The following is an 18,057-nucleotide window of genomic DNA, read 5'->3' as shown; positions in this document are numbered from 1 at the left end:
GAGCTGTATGCAGAATGACTTGAGAATGAGAAGCTATGCTGCAAGCACAACTCTCCAAAACTAATTGTGACGTAATGGAGAATGCAAATTTGATCTTCTGGCAAGCTCTTCTCAAGTCTTAATTTCAGCTGTGATCCTCTATGACAACCAAAACCACCCTCTTTAGAAGGAAGTTTCAGTCTTTTTGTGAAGCTTCCATTTGCCAAAAAACCTCTGTTGTGTTCTAAGGGACCATCGGGTGCATACAGATGATTCATATATTCAAGCTAAGCATCTAAGGTAACTATGCAATTCAACTCCCTGTCCTACTGTACAGCTCTGCACTTCTACTCCACTGTATATTAATTTAACCTCTCCTAATCCAAATACCTTCAATGCAAGAATTTAGATGTGAACCTAATATGCAGTGCGATAAGGTTTTTGGGCTTACTCTTGTGACTTTTACCAGGATGCAATTTAAAACTGAAGAGACCACTCCCAGGGACTTCATCTGCTCCAATTTTCTTCCCCTCATTAACATATGGTATTAAAAAGCCTTGCTGGATTTCCTGATTCCCCATATTATTATACATCACGTAACCAACACACAGAAAGTAACTGATACGGAAATGCAAACCATGGATTAGTGGGGAAAAGGTACGTAACTCATTGGAGAATCTATTGTAAAAACAGTGACATGCAGCACTGCCCTGGCATGTACCTGTCAGTTATGTGGCCTGCTATCAACTAGCTCTAATTGGTTTATTCAGCAGTTCTACCACCATAGGCTATTTGGTCCAAAAGAGTCCGCCCTGGACATGTGCTCAGCTAGGAATGCAAGCCTTCCACACACAGATGTTACTTTCTTAGCAGAAGGAAACCTGAATGCTAGGATAGGATGGAAATACACTAGGACTATATCAGACATTTCTCAAGCAGCAGGAGGAAATATTAACCACCCAGGCTTCAATTGTGTAAGACTCAATACTTAACTTATTCTACACCCAAGAGGCTAACTAAATGATTGTTACTCTGTCCCAAGTCAAATATTCATCATTGCTTGATACATGGACAACCAATTAATTGTGCAGCAATGTATTTGTTTCACTGTTAGCAGTTTCCTCTTTGGTCATGGAGGTCATAATATTGCCTGCATGTGCTGCATTGGTGTCTCCCTATGAAAGCTAGATAGTAAGAAATCTTATGAAGTAACTACAAGAAAAAGCATCTCCACTCAACAGCACACCCACAGAAGTACAAACAGAGTATTATCTATGAGAGAAGCATTTAAGAAAGTGACTGTCAGCCCTCATCACACTACATAACAACAGCATTACAAAAGTACTAGAACACTTTCCTCATTTCTGTTGACTTTTGTGGGTATCAACTGATAGCATGACACTATGTAGATATATTGCAATCTGCTAGAAACACACACACCATTGTCAAAAAACAAAACAAAACAATAAATAACCCACCTAGAGTCAACCTGAAAACCCCCAGACCTATAGATATTACAGTGTACTGCTTCAATATCTTCTTCTCCTTAGCTACATCAAAAGTTTGCAGGTCCCCAGCTTAGTTAAATGCACTCAGTTTAGACTGAAAGCCACCAAATCACTGAACAAACTGAACAACTTCAATTTTTACTTTCAGCCCACATCTTTATTATTCAGATCATATAGACTCACCTTAGTCCATGGATGTGCCTTAATCTGAGGAAATTTGAATTCAGTATAGTTTGGATTCATTTCTCTAATTTGCTCCCTTGTAGGCGTTCCCAGAACCTAAACAGGAGAGAAAGAAAAGGGCAAATTGTTTAGATATGCTTCATAAGGAATTAAGACTGAAGTATAACCTATCAGACATTGAGACAACTGAAGTCAATCTATGTAACTAGTAAGTTAATATAGTGCTGAGAGCAGAATAACAATACTTTTTCATCCAGAAGAGGCAGGTCCTCTCTCTGGGCACCCTGATCCAGTTGACCACTGTCCAGAGCAGAAAATGTGTTGTACTCTGTGCCACTGCCACTTGCCCAGTCAGTGGGCTACACTGAGAAGAGCATTGTTATTTCTTCATTCCCTCACACCACAAGGCTTTTATACACACTGATGAGACCCGCCCCCCCCAAGCCTGCTCTGCTTCAGGCTGAACGGTGACAGCTCTTGCAACCTCTCCTTATATGACAGATGCTCCAGTGCCTTAATCACCTTTGTGGCCCTTGCTGCAACATCAGTAGTCTCTTGCTGGCAATTCAGTTCATGCTCCAAGCCCAGTGTCAAAAATTTAATTATTTTATACAGTTTTTCACAAAATTAAAGCATCTCTGTCAAACTTAGTGATATTTTGGTAGGGTAGAAAGTTCACTTTAATTAGGTTTATACAAAACAGTACTACCAAACACATTCAGGGACTGCAGTTCACTGCATAAGGCTGATTAAGGATCAGACGAGTAACACAGACTGTATTTTACAAGTCACAAACAGCGGTCCTTTGACAAGCTTAAAAGATCAGCCAGTTACTGCTGAGCAGAGCCAGACAGCATCTCCTGCTCACCCCGCAAACAAAACTATGTGGGTTTGGGCAGTGCTTCCTCATCTCCACATGGAGGACAGACTTAGTTTAAATCAAACCTGCAAGTACCTAAAAGGCATACCACCTCTGCTTTACTTTCAAAAACTGAACTTCTCATTCCCAGAATCCGCACAATGTTACTTATGGACGCAAATTTGGAGCTGTATGAGAAATAACAAACAGTGGCACATCTCTTTGTAGGGATTGGTACATTTTGAAAGGATTTCAAAAATCCCTTGAGGGAATAAGTCCGACAATATGGCATTAGTGCATTCTTTTCAGCTAGCACCGAGTGTGAGAGAGCCAATGTCTTCTAGCTATATATAAAAACTGCAAGGTATCTTCTAGAAATCCCATTGTTTTCTGCTTGCACCCAGTTCTGGGCATCTTTTTGCTCTGCAGAGAGAAAGGGAAATGGCAGAAGGCAGGAGTCGCTCCTCTATGCTGGGCTCAGGCTCATCTACAGGAAACCTGTAGTGATGCTCTTCTGGCCCCATGACAAATCCCTCCACACAGCTTAGCATAATGTTATCATCTCATCTCATCAAACTGCACTGTCACCATCAGGCAACAAATGATCACACGAGGCTGGCACTCTACCTTGCTGCTTGATAAAGAAATACCTGGTTACAAATTTTGGTATCTATGTACATTTTCATTCTGTTAGAAGAATGGAAATTACAAAAATGCAGTCTAGAAAGTCAAGTAAGGTGGTAAAAGAGCAAGGTAAATGCTATTTGAGTAATTTGTGCAACAGAGAAACTATCATCAGGTATTATGAACAAAACTTGGTATCTCTTTGCTATTTTAAGTAAGAGTTGCACAAATAAAAAAATCCTACCCACAAAGCAACCTTTTAAATAAAGAGCAGCAGCAGAGGAAATAAACACTGCAGCTTGTCCATACAGTTGCTTCTTGGCTAACAAATTTGACTGACAAGTTGTACAAAATGAACACTAATTGTTTTGTAGCTCACATCACCCATGAGGATTTAAACCCCACCTAATTCTAAAAGCCAAGGGTTACTCTCAAAGATGACAGCAGATTTTTCTCTGTGTGTCTGAAAACACTATTTTTGCTCAGGGGTTAAAAAAAAGAGAGTATTTGCAGATTCATACATTTTGCTCAACTTTCAAAGGAAAAAAGAACTGAAAGGAAAATGTGCCCTTTCCCTGCTGGTTTTCTGTCTGGCACCCACCAGAGCATCAGCCACCCAGCTGCCAGCCTTGCCAGGCTGGTGCTGCTCTGAAAGCTTTGATGACCATCGCTCTCAAACCTTTCCACTTCTAAAAGATATGGGGATTCCACACCCCTAAATACTATTTTCATCCCAATTCAGAATAAAATTAATTTTTAAAACCTGGGAAGTTTTTTTGATTACTTAAATTACTTAAATTCTGAAAAACGATGGGCAACTTCTATTGCTCTCTTACCATTCCTAAGAGCTAAATTTTCAGGCCTCCCTAGTATAAACAATACTTTTAAAAAAGCATGTTTACCTCCTATACCCTTTCCTCCTCAAAAAATTCTTTTAATAGCTTTTCTAAGAAGCAGCAACGAGTAGATTTATTTTTAATAGAGCCAAAATTCATCAAACTGGCTCAGTTGCCAAGGCTGCTCAGAACAGGAGCCTACACAGTGCAAGTATATTTAGAGACTACCTATAGCATCAGAGAACTCAGATTAGATAAGCAAGGGCAATTTCAGGGAAGAACCCACAGACAGAGTCTATTCATACATTTTACTAAAAGCACAGCTGTAACTCCAGATGATGGGAGAGGGCAACTCCTAAGATCAAGCACAGGCATCTAGGCAACAGCACTTCAATTTTCATGAATGCTTAGAAAAGAAGGTACTGAGGAGGGATCATGGTAGCTGAAAGAAGGGATTGTCAGACCTTTCAGCTATGTAGCAGCCTTTGACACATGAAATAACTGTACAAAAGGAAAAGTGACTTATATTAGCTACACAGTGTATTTACTCTGTTATCTTGAGACTGTAAAACCAGACTGCGCTTCCAATTTGTACTGAAAGTGGATAAAGGGGAAAAAAAACCCAACCACAAACCAACATACCCCAAAATCCAACCAAAAACTGAAAAGAGAAGTAGTTTGGAAGGAAGAATAGAAGTTTTAAAGACTGTGTCAAATGGAAGTTACAATTGAGAACAGTGCAATGAATAAACTGATAAACTATAAAACTGTACCAGTACTTGACATATCTTGAAGAGGTCCTGTAATGGATCTCTCCTCACCCCCAACACACCAATTCTGTTTGCTACATGATTTGAAATTGTACCTCACTAATTCACACAAAATTTTCAGTATATTAGGAATACCTTCAAGTAACCTTGGTAACAGCAATCACTTAAGCTGCTGCAAAAATTGGTCAAAATTCTTCTTTTGAGAAAGAAGCATAAATGACTGTGCTCATGTTTGGCAGAATTACTCCATGAAAAACAGCTGCTCTTGCTGTATCAACTCTGAAAATACTATGGAGCAGATGTTCCTTGGAGAGCTTTCACAGAATCACAGTATGGTTGAGACTGGGAGGGACCTCTGGAGGTCATCTGGTCCAAACCCCCTGCACAAGCAGCACTGTTGAGAGCTGTCTGCCCAAGACCATGTCCAGACAGGTTCTGAGCATCTCCAAGGACAGAGACTCTACAACCTCTTTGGGTAAACTGTTCCAGTGTTTGACCCCCCTCACAGCAAAAACTGTTTTGTGTTCAGATTGAATTCCATGTGTTCTCATTTATGCCCGTTCTTCTTGTCCTGTCATGGGATGACAAAGAAAAAGAGACTGGCTCCCTCTTTCAACCTTCCCTTCACGTACTCAGTACACTGGTAAGATCCCCACTGATCTTCCAGAAGCCAGAGAGCTTTTAAGAAACACAGGGTCCAATACTGAATTAGTCAGGTCAATGCAGATTAGCACATACTATTCTACTTGGGGAGTCTTATGGGAAGTGATATTATCAAGGAAAAAATTGGATTTCTTTTTTTCTATTTAATACTTGAAAAACAAAAGGAGAACCAAAGTACTGTAATAATAAAAACACGGTTGTCCAATGGGATTAACTGTAACTAGAATGAAGACTCAACTTTCAAATGAATGAAGGGGAGGTCTATGTGAGACTACAAGGCATCTTCTTCCTGCAAGTGAAGATGCCAGGTCAAGTAGTCTTGCTCTTCATTACCGACTGTCATCATCATGTCTTAAATAAAAATAAAGAAGCATTATCTACTAAGATTAACTAAAGAATACACTTGCTGAGAAACAGACACTGCTTTGATTCTCCTTGGACAAAAATTGAACACAACAGGTTTCACAATATATTCTGTCAAGTTTTTCCCTTGACATTAATCTGTAACAGATGAAGCTCCCCAAAGCATTTTTCTTTCATGAACAGGGTTTGTGAAGGTACGGTAATGGTATTTATCTCCTGCAGTTAAAGAAAAGCTACAATAAAAAAAGGCTCACAAGAATACATCCTTACTAAACAAGAAGGGGGGATTAAGAACCTGCAATAAGCCCTGATCTTGAAGAAAGATTTTCAATTTATGTTCTTACAATCAACTTTTATAGGAGGAAAAGATGGATTTATTCAGCTCCAAAAGACACTTCAGTTACACCTCAGTACCAAGACAGCTGCTGCCCACACCTGCTTCACTATGCAAAACTGCACTGAGTCATTTATGACCAAACCCACACTGTTGCAACACCAGAGGAAAAGGAAACTGCAAAAGTTTCAACAAATCCCAGTGGAATAAAGGCCCTTTATGACAACCATTGATATTGTTACTACTGAACATTTGCCAAAATGTAATCAGTTAGAAGTATAGGGACACCAAGGGTTCAGAAGCTCCAGCTGGTAGTAACTGAACTAGAGAGGGGAGAAGGTGATAATTTAAACCAGAAACCTCTAGAAAGCCATGGTTGCAGTGGCATAGAGGTCTTCCCTGGGAAAACTGTGCAAGTTTATGAAGAAATGTATTCCTAAAAGTCTGATGTTTATGGCTTACCAGATGGCATAATTAATACTTCTGCAAACATGACTGCACCTCTTCAGAAAGTTGTGAGAGGCATGCCAAATAGTTATTTAAAAAATCCACAGTGTAGACATCTCAAGCAGTAAACATGGCTTGAGATAATACTTCAAGAGGTCTGTGGTAGAAAGTAAAATAAACTTACCCACTTCATATACACTTCCTTTCAAAAACACTTTCTTGTCAAACAGTGAGAGCCAACTAAATATAGATATTTTTTTCTATTCATAAACACAAGAGGAGCTGTACATCAGGAATAGGAAGAAACCCATTGTCACTGCTGACATGAATATAATTGCCCATCAACTTTTTATACTGCCTGCCTGCAAGCGCTGGAAGTGATGAATTAAGTGAGGCACAGGATCAGCCAAGTTGTGATGTGGGGATTCATGAGGGGAAAAAAATGCCAGGAGACTTCCCTTAGGGCTGAGGACAGAACACCCATGTGAAAGCCCATGTCAGACGCAGGCAGGTCGTCAGCACCAGGACCACATCCAATAAAATGAAACACACTCTCCTATGGCTTACTCTCCCAGAAGAGAAGGCTCCTCTCTGCCCATTAACTACTCCAACTGGATTTATTTTATTTCAAAAACTGAGCCCAAAATAGTACCTTGACATTTGAGCATGAGCCATGTATTATAATTGCAGTCTATACTTAGCATTAGGCACAGTAAAACTGTCAAGAACCCAAAAACTTACACATGAATAGGATTCCTGATACTATTGAACTTGCTTTTTCATACACTTTTCCCCCCCTTGCTCCCCCTTTCCCAGGAACTATGAGAAGAAGATCTTATTATTCCTCCTAAATTGCCATGAAATGCCAGTTTTGGTGCAAGGAATAATCACACAGTGCAGTAGCAACCAAGAAACTCAAAGCAAACACCACCCCCACCCCGTAACCCCCTCTTCTTTCCTGCAGTTTTCGCAAGTTGGTTGATTCATCTCATGCTCTAAATAGCAGCATACGGAAAAAGTACTTCCGGTAAAGAAAACACCAGGCAGATTGGCAGATGCTGTCCTCCCCATGTCCCACTGCTGCTCAGACAATTATTGCTGCTTCATTCCTTTGACAGAGATCATTTTTTTTCTGCTTTTGAGAGGAGCAGTGGGGGAAGAACAGAAACTTTCAGAAGATAATTATCATAGAAACAAACCTGTTACACTTCTGAGGTTCACTTTCTGCAAGAGGAGTAAAGAGTAACTACTGTCTGCAGGAACTGTACTTGAAGATGTTTTAGTCTGAAAAGTTGAAAAGCCAGCCAGTTTTACCTTGATGGTGAAGGGATGCTGCAGAGCTTGTGGGGCCAGGAATGTCAACAAACTCCCAAGCTTTCACAGGGAACGTGGCAGTCCTGCAGACACCACTGCTGCACTGCAAGCTGTGCACACAAGATTGGAGATTCATGAAGGAGTCTGTCCTGACTGCATCTCAAAGAAAAATCACTCCTGTGGTCTTAAGAGCTCCTTCTTTCAAACTGTATTCAGCAGGATCTCACTTGCACAGTGGATTTTAATTAGTGAAGTGGCAACTGCAACTCTCCTGGGCTGCTGGAAGAACCCATCAGGTACAAGACGTATGACTGCTCTGAGCTGTAGTGTTTACTTGTACATGGTCTCTTTATGGGATCACTGATGAAATCCACACTACCACTGTGCCTGTTTCAGAAACTGAGCACATTTCTGAAGGAGATGTCACTTGAAAGCCAGTAGGGACATGAATTTTAATGAGTATATTGGGTTACCCACTTGAGATATTCCCAGCCATGGGACAACCTAACATTTGCAATAGCTAGCAAGAGCTAAAAATAAGAAGGAAGAGTCACCATTCAAGATCAAAATTTGGAAAAAGCACAGCACATGATTTCTCTCTTGTAATAGCATGAGTATTCAAGAAGAGTATACTTTGGTTTAAACTATTTCTTCAGATAGAGCTCTAAGACAGTATTTCCCTATACCAAATATCCTTTTGTTAGGGCTTAAGTGGTCAAAGCTGTCTCTTTCCCAGCCAGACTGAGAACATGTGGAAAGATCATAATTAAAGAAATAGAAACAAGAGAAAGAAATTTAAAGGACGAGGACTTTTGATTCACATGAATGTGATGCTGTGGTTCCAGAGGGGCACAGTTTTTCAGAGCAGTTTGCAAATATGCAGTAGGTCTGGAGAAACTCCAGATGCAACTAAAGGGAAAAGATCTTGCAAGACTGCTTGAAATGAAGCTCCATGAAGACTGTTGAAAGTGTATCAAAATCTGTCAAAAGCCAAAAATGCTTGTGATGCAGCAAGGGACTGAGGATGTTGAGCATACAGCCTGCAGGAAGGACAAGCTATGCCAACTGATACATCACCATGAACACAGCTAAAGAGGGGATGCCATCAAGAACTGCATGAGAAAGGAGGACTAATCTAATGTGATGGTGTTTTGAAGTCATAATCCAGTCTAATGCAAAAAACTTCACAGCCAGGTGTACCATCCACTTGGTGTGTTGTGAAATAAACTCTGAATAATCACAGCTGAGTAAGCAAATGAAGAGACAACTGAAAAATTTATCTTGGCTCAAAAAAATGCCACAAGTGTGACTGTGACTCAATCATCTTGAATTGATAAGAACCAGCAGTAAAGTTTCTAAACTGACTTCTTCCTGCAGTGGAATCAATCAAATATAAACAATGAAAGTACAATACATTTCCAAATGTGTGGATAAGTATTTTCTTACTATAGCCCCTTTTTGGGACTTCAAAATATTCAAAATACTCAAAAAACTCAATTTTCCCTGCCCTTAAGTTTCAGACACACAGTTCCAATGAAGCTATCTGGAAAGCATGACCCAAGATAATCAAACAGCAGCTCCCAGGTCCCAGCCTGCAAGCTGCTACCAAGCTCACTGCTATCCTACAACAGTCAGATCCCACAGCTCTGCTTCTCCCACAGCCAGCTAGCATTAAAATAAGTCTGTGTTACAATGAAAGCTTTAAGTACTAGTTTTCTATGGCAGCAAATGGAAGAGGTGGACACCATCTGTCAAATTTTTTTTAATGAATCCTACTCTAAAGGAAACTTTATACAACATCACGTTTTACACGTTGCACCAAGATTTAACATTTCTGGTAATTTTGATGCTGCAGAATTGCACGTCTTCAACAGTACTGAGGCTACGAAACTCGAACGCACTCGCGTGGGTTGCTTGTTTTATACCAGCCTTTCAAATCTAAGTCGAATTTAGGCATCATTTTGGAAGTGCATAAGAGCAGAATGTTTCATGTCTTCTTTGCAGAGTTAAAAACCAAATCTGCTTAATTTGATATTGGTCATTTTTAAATGATACACAGTAGCTGGGACAGATCCCTCCCAACAGCTGGCTGAATAGAAAAAATAGGACCTCCCTTTCTGCTTTTTCCCCATTTTCAAAAGGTGAGGAAAAATTTGAGGTAAACACGCTTTCTCCCTCTACTCCCACTAGGAGAAATACTTTGAAGTGAATATAGTGCTACAAGGGAAGCACCTTGCTATCCCCTTTCCTAGACAATGTCTCATGGCTGTTGATTTTGAACACAATATTCTCAATTGTAACTCTCTCGGTATTCTCACCTTCACCTACAGATTTTCTGAATAGTTTTTATAAAACTTCACAACAGAAGATCAGGGAGACAAGGGCACTGAAAAGCAACCCATTTCTCCAGCTTGCACTCAGTTTCTCTTCCAGTCTTGCCTTCAGAATATATATACTGCATCAGTAACAAATACTGGCAGAAGAACATGGCACCCATCCATTCAGGCTCACATTTTACATTACACTTTCTTCAATTTTCAGTGAACATCCTTTCTTGTGATTACTGCTCTAAGATTTACAGTATTTTTCCCTCAGACTTTCCTAACACATACTGTCTCAGTACATTTTGTTTCACTTAACTCCTATGTGTGGTAGACTACATAGGTAACAGAAGATGAGAAAACCCCAGCACAACATAGGTGTGAATGATCATTAAGTATCCCCCTCTCTATACTTAAACAAATTATTCAGAAATTTGCTTCTGCAAGGGTGAATATCATAATTTCAGCCTATAATTTACTGACATACCCCTTACACTGGGTACTCCTTCAGCTGTCTTGAGAAATAACATTAGTTTGCCAGTACTATATATTGTCACTGCTATGAGTTAGTCAAGAAGTTATCACCACAGATGGTACAAAGGCTATCAGCAATTTTACTGAAGTACTCGTCTGCTTCAATACAACTGAAGTGTAAACACAGAAGCTCCAAAATTGGAGCACATACATGCTATGAAATTAATGGTTCACAGATGTTTTCTTCAGTAGTGCAGAACTGATGTTAACAGCTTCTAGCAAACTTTCAACCAAACCACAGATTTCTGCTTGCCAAGCATGTCAGTATTGAACCATCCATCTCCTGATTATTTTACTTTCACATTGTGTAATCAAAGCAATGGTAGGGCAGAGCACTATGGTTTTGCCAATAAGGCCTCTCTACTCTAAGATTTCTGATCAAGCCATGGACAGTCACCATGATATAAAGTTCTGTTTACAAAAATTCAGGTGAAGGTTGGGCTCTTCTCCTGGGCAACAAGCGGAAGGACCAGAGGACATAGTCTTAAGCTGTGCCAGGGAAAGTTTAGGCTGGACATTAGAAGGCACTTCCTCACAGAAAGGGTGATTAGATATTGGAATGGATAGCCCAGGGAGGTAGTGAAGTCACTGGCCCTGGAGGGGTTTAAGGAAAGACTGGATGTGTCATTTAGTGCCATGGTCTAGTTGACATGGCGGTGCTGGGTCACAGGTTGGACTTGATCTCGGAGGTCTTTTTCAACCTAGCTGATTCTTTGATTACATATAGTTTTTCAGGATTTCAGACACTAATCAAGAAACAAACCAGGACTTTTCAGAAATGTCCAAAGGCAAACACCACATGTTATCACACGAAATCCTGAGGAGGTCTGGTCCTCTGACATGGACCCCTCCACATGTCACAAAAGCAGTGTAGCAAAAAGCAGCAAACTGCTCCAAGACATTTTCTCAAAAGGAAAAAATATTGTCACTTGTACCATCATCAGCCCCACATCTGATAGCAACTCGAGTTTTTCATTAATGTTTCCTAAGTAAACTGACCCAACTTGGATAAACTGAGTTTGAAATGCACTGGGCAGAAAGGCAGTAAGAGACATCATGAAAGTCATAGGAGAAGTATGTGCAAGACATGGATTCTCCAGGGGAAAGTTGCTGACTGGAGGATGTCCAGCAGGACAGACAGAAACTCACTGTAACAGAAGCCAGGTTTGCGTGGTCAAAACATGGAAGAGGCGGGGTGACAGCCTAGACAGGTCACAGCACACCCCTGAGCTTCACCAGCCCATGTCCTTCAGGCAGGAGAACGACCAGTCAGTGTTGGTCCATGTCATACACTCTCTTAGGACAGGGACAAAGGCATCAGCAGCTCTTCTAGTCAATGACACAGACAAGTAGGAAGTTCTACTTTTTCACCCACAGATTTGGGTTTTGAGGGGCTTTTCACATGCATGCCACACAAATATTTATGCATCAAGGTAGTAGTAAAGTGGCAAAATCAAGGAGGAAATTCTCTTATTACAGTTTCCTTGTGGTGATGAAATCAATAAAACTGAACAGCATGTGAACACATCGTATCCTCTGTAACAATGCCACCTTGTTATGTGCATAGTATAGATTAAGAAGAAAATTATACTGCTCTCTCCGGAAATCTTGTTTCCTTCACTGCAGAAGATGAAATGGGTAGGGTAGACAATGGTGCTGGGAAGTCAGACACCAATCTATGAACTATTCTTCCATGCCTCTAATTTGACAGCCACAGAATATTCACAGCTTACCAAATGAAATCAATCAAGATGTGCTTGGACATAAGTGATATATGAGTGTTATATATACTGAAACACTAGTTCTTTTACCTTGAAAAACAAAACCCTTCAGGTGGAAGGTACCTTTGCCCTAGGTGTCCTGATTCTCTATCTGCAAAAACAAGTGCCCTTTCTCACCTTTCATTTTAAAAGAGCTGGGAGGAAGGAAGAAGAGAAGGCAACCACATATGTGAAGAATCTGGCACAAGGAATTTAACAATAATGTTTTCAAAACCAAGTACTAACAGCATGCAACAAAGGAAAAGGAGACAGATTCTTAAAGAATGAAAATCATACATTAATAAATATTGGCTCAGATGCAAGCATTTTTTCCAAGCACACTGGAAGTGCAATCCTTTATGATGGAAAAAGCCCCAGTATAAATAAAAGATGATATATCATTACGCATGAGTGGAAGAAGAGAAAGTACAGACCATCACGTTATCAAAATAGCATGAGAAGTGTTTTCAAACACTGTTTAAATGCAAAACCCTGTACAATGGTGACAGAATACATGTATGTTCACTGGTTTGTAACAGTGCATGTCTTCATATTGATTCCCAAGGAATAATGCAGTCAAAACAACACTTTAACATTCCATACCTTGATTATTTCCACCAACTGATCCACACCACTGTCACCTGGAAAGATCGGTTGTCCTAGTAACAGTTCAGCCAATACACAGCCTGCTGACCACACATCTAAAAAGGGAGAAGTGGAGGACAGGGAAAGGTATCAGTAAAATACACATATTAAGCCATTCATATAAAACCCAGCCATTTAAAACTGCTTACTTTATCCTTTGCCATGTTTGATTGTGTATGTAACACAGCTAAAAATAAAAAACATTCCTATCCTAATGTTACCAGATACCTGGTATAAAACAATGGTGTGAAGACAGTCTTAAAAGTCAAACTGTGAGACAATGAGGACTGGAAAATAATACTAAATCCCATAATATATTGACATTAAAACTTACACATACAGGGAAAAGACCATAGAATGCTTGCCATTTTTAAGTTGAGAATTTCGCCAAACCCTGTGTTGGTTTAAACCACACTGATCATGAACTATGCATAGGTATCATCCAACACAATGGCTGATGTTTTTACTGATTCCGAGCGTTGAACAGACTCCGTTTTTCATACATATATTGAAAGCATATATACACTCACAGATGAACCAGTACTGCAAGTATTACTGGTATCCTGAAGTACATGATGATTAAGGGATCTGGGAAGCAGCCTCTCTAACTAGCCACTTCAGGATCTAATCTTTATCCCAGTTCCATTTGCCAGCTTGGATGAACAACAGAACTGCAAGTCACAGATCACATGTCAACAGCATCTGTAGAAGAAGCCATCAACTAATTTTCGTATGTATACCAAAAGCCACAAGTAGTCCTTAGGAGCTATTCCTCCTACATGAAGACATTTTTCACATCTATTGCAGGTATATCTTCTTAAATAATTAGGCAACTGAATACTACAGCGGCAACTTAGGAAGGTATCTAAGTGCACTACAGAATATAGCATTTTATTTTTGGAATAATTAACCAAAATGAAAAATGTAACAAAGCCAATGCAGTAAACACTGTTTATCAAGTATTTGTGAGAATCTAATGTAATTGCACACCAAATAAATGGGATTTTAAGCTGCTCAACACAGTAGAAGCATTGTACTTGGATGCAGAGAACTGCTTCTCCCCAAAAATAGATTCATTAAAAGGTTTTCTAGAAAGCCATCAATTGTTCAATGCATACCTGAAACCTTAACACTAAAATCCAGTCTCAAACAAGCAATCAGCAACAGAAGATCTGTAAAGACTAAAATACAAAGTAATGCCCCAAAAGGGAAAACCAGTCCCATTCCATCTATATTTCTTTAAAGTCTCATCTACTTCTATGAACCAGCCTTCCCCCATGAGAATTTACCTCCTGAGACCTGTTCCACCTGAGATGATCTATGCTACAACAGAAACCCTTATTCCCTCATGTATTTAAATTATGTCCCATCCCTGGAAGTGTTCAAAGCCGGCCTGGATGGAGCTCTGAGCAACCCAGTCTAGTGGAAGGTGTCCCTGCCCACGGCAGGGGGTTGGAATGAGGTGGCCTGTTCCAACCCAAGCCATTCTATGACTCCATGGTTCTGTGAAGCAGGATACACACAACACTGCCAGTTATGGCTAAAGGTCTGAGTAAGGAAAACATCTCTGACAGTTCTCTAAGACATCTATTATCACATTGTCGCAACCACTACACACTGGTGCAAAATAAAAGAAGCTTTCAGGAATTCAAGATTTATAACAAATTAATCTGCAAGTTAGAACACAGTTTTCCCTTCCCCATTTCTAAAGGAAGAAGAGTGAGAGGGCTGTGCAAAAATACTTCCCCTCCTCAAGAATATGGTTCAGTTGGAACACACAGTAGACAAACAGCAATGTCATTACTGCAGCTTTTGAAATCATTTGCTTCCAAGTCAAATGGAGGCACTTTTACCTAATGTCTTGGTACAAACACTGCATCAGGGTTTATCCTAAAAAGTAACTCCTTACAATGTAAACAGCAACCAGAAATAATTTGAAGTTTGAGTCTTGAATTTCAACAAGAAAATATACACGATGACACTTTTTAATCTTGTAGTCACATTTAATAAGAGCGGATATGGCCACCAAGGTGCTAAAATCACTTTTGGACAACAAATGAAGAAGGAATCATGTGAAGAGTGTTTAATTGCATCTAACTGCTAATCAATGTCTCTCTCTGATAGCTCTTGCTGTTGGACCAACACATACCGCAAAACCATGATGCAAAGCATCATTTTTTGTGCCTCCCATGCATATTGGGTTTAGAGGAATTACACAACAGTTCAGCAGAAAGCAAAGATTTCTTCAGAAGTATTGAAGGAATAGATTAAAAGTACTAAACAGTCACAGCACTCTAATTTACAAGTCTATTTAAAGATACCTTAAAAGGTTTTAAATAAACGAGTCCTTTACACTGTCCTTTACAAAACAAGTAGTTACACCAAATCCATAATCGTTATTTACAACTCCAATCCTTATTTTGCAGTGAAAAAGTTATATATGGCAAGGAAAAATATTTGACAGAATATATACAAACACAAAACTGACAGGAGAGTAAGTCATCAATCACAATTCACTTCCTTTTAAGATTTAGAAACTATGCTATCATTAAGTTTTTGAGATTAGACCGTGGCTTTTTTAAACTGTTTTAAATAACCTTCTGGTCTGGCTGCTCCATGAAGTTGGCTTTGTGCTGTTTTTTCTTTTCCTAGTTTCCCTGAATGCTTTTGCACTCCACCAGCCTGTTTCAGACAAGTAAGTAGGGCAGAAGTCTCAAATCCATTACAAAAATTTTATAAAAACAGCGGGGAGCATCAGTGTTGCTGCCGAGGAGAGGAGGGCTCAGTCCCTGGGGGAAGCACCGGGCTTGCCCCAGCCCTGCCAAACTGCAACTGCAAACAAGTCAAACAATGTAGAAGTCCTTGCTCAAGAAGGGCAAGCACAAACAGCAGAGGGTACATGAGAAAGCCGCGGGCATCGCATGGGAACAGAGGAAAAAAAGGATGTAGGTCATGAGGAAATAGGTGGCAATGTCTTGGAATACTTGCTGCATTCATGCTGTGTTTAATCCCTCAAACATACAACAAATCCATCAGAAACCTATGCAGTAGCTCCTTATGCACTGAAATCTTCCAAATCAGGTAATTTAATGTCTTGTTAAAAGTCTTATTTACTTTTTCTTGATTTCACTTGCTAACACTTTAAACACACAGGGAAGTAAAACACAGGCATTCCAAAATCCCCAACTTTTTCCCAGGCATGTAATTTCACCAGCTTCCAAATTAGGACTTGGGCAATGTTCCCTGGGCAAGGAAGTGGACAAATTCTTGAAGCATCCTCAACAAAAGCCAGAGAGTGCAGGCTAACTCAAGCAGCTTCAAGCAGGGACAGAAACAAAACATAATCTACACAGGTGTTTATACAACTCTTGATAAGCAATGTACAATAAAGAACAAACTAAAAAATTTCATCTCTGCTGAAACTTGATGGAATTTATGCCACTGACTTTAACAGGACTAAAATTTGGTTCCAGGATAGTTTGCCCTTTTTTTCCTCACATCCTTTATATCTTGAGTTTTAAAATTTATCTACCACATTAGGATGGTAACATTTCTCCTCAAGCCTGACGTAAACAAGTACTAATTTCTGTATTTAAAGACACGTTATTTAAAGGAAGTGATAGTTCCATCCCAGACACTTTTCTGTCTTAGAAGAGTCAGAGCTAACTGCTACAGATTAATATGTGGTGTAACTACCTGCTCTCAAGGGAGAAGAAGCATTTTCTGAATTATTTCTTTTAAGTATGAGCAATTTAATTAAAGCAAACGAGGACTCATTCACATGCTTTAAATTAGCTAATAAACAAGGTAAGAGAGAATCTTAAAAGAAAATAAGGCAACAAATGGTCCTCACACCAAACTAGTTGGGACAACATGCAATTTTAGGAGAAAATACTGAAAGCTATTAATTTTAAGAAAGCAGGCAAGGGTACTTTTTTCATAACTTCAGTGCAATGTAGTCTAAACAATACAGACAGTAAATACAACTGCCAGGCAACAGCAACCTTCAAACAAGCTTACTTCGGTTAGTTTTCACACATTATAATGGTAGCTAATGCCGTACCTTTCCTAGACCAAAGAACACTTAGACAAATACCATCATCACCTAACCTACCTCCATTAATTTAAACACACAAAAATTCATATAGCCTCTTGTACTACAAAACTTTTCTTAAATTAAGTTTCTACTGCTTTATTGATCTTCAGAGCTGTTAGATGGACATTGTCAAATAATATAATCTCTGTAATGCCCTCGCTTTTGAATGCATTCTTAGCAATATAGAACGTAAGAAAACAAGTATTTCTCTTTAAATCAGAAAGTGGCATCTGGGAGGACCACCTGCAAAATACACTCCTTAGCTTTAATTCTATAAGCATGCAATGGCCATTTTCAGTTGGAAATTAATGCCCTGTCCACAAATTTCACTTTTTCTGATCTCAAACTTTGCCTTTCCAAGCTGAAAAGCTGGCCCTCTTCTTCACAGCACAAGCACCATTCATTGTATTACACTCTAGCTCCTCTAACTCATTATTTGGAGGACATGAAGGAGGAAGGGGGGGGAAAAGGTTTCTCTCATCCACTTAAGTACAAATTAAGAACTTTCATTTATCTGACACTTTATGGGGCGTATTTATCTTCCTACTTTTTTTTATTACCCTAATCTATTCATCTCTGCCTCACTATCCCTTCATCTTGATGGACTTCCTCCACCTTGGAGGTGACTCAAAGTTGCTGCTCTAGAAACTGTGGAAACAAACCAAGAGTCAGAAAAGCAATCCTGGGAAGTCATAAAATCAACAGCTTCTAGCTACCAAATGCCAGACCCCAAAGTGCTTTTCACTGCTGCTTGTTTGAAACAATTGTTTGGGATGTCTGAACAAGAGCAAAATTCAGGATTACAGGCACACATGCTATTG

General features: G+C 39.6%; 1 protein-coding gene across 2 annotated transcripts in view; it reads right to left on the bottom strand.

Moving 5' to 3' along the window:
• GSK3B (glycogen synthase kinase 3 beta) overlaps nt 1-18,057 on the bottom strand; it is a 149,309-nt gene that overhangs the window by 29,223 nt on the left and 102,029 nt on the right. For both annotated transcript variants that reach the window (XM_042031729.1, XM_042031728.1), the window contains exons 7-8: nt 13,099-13,196; nt 1,671-1,766 (exon numbers count right to left, since the gene is read on the bottom strand). In XM_042031729.1, coding sequence (XP_041887663.1) covers nt 1,671-1,766; nt 13,099-13,196 — 194 coding nt within the window. The remainder of the gene's footprint in view (nt 1-1,670; nt 1,767-13,098; nt 13,197-18,057) is intronic.

This window comes from Corvus kubaryi, unplaced genomic scaffold (assembly GCF_017639235.1).
Source record: "Corvus kubaryi isolate FWS band 111438036 unplaced genomic scaffold, C.kubaryi_AGA036_p1.0 37341, whole genome shotgun sequence".
Taxonomy (NCBI): domain Eukaryota; kingdom Metazoa; phylum Chordata; class Aves; order Passeriformes; family Corvidae; genus Corvus; species Corvus kubaryi.
Note: the sequence above shows the minus strand (reverse complement) of the source record. Positions and strands in the feature narration are given on the sequence as shown.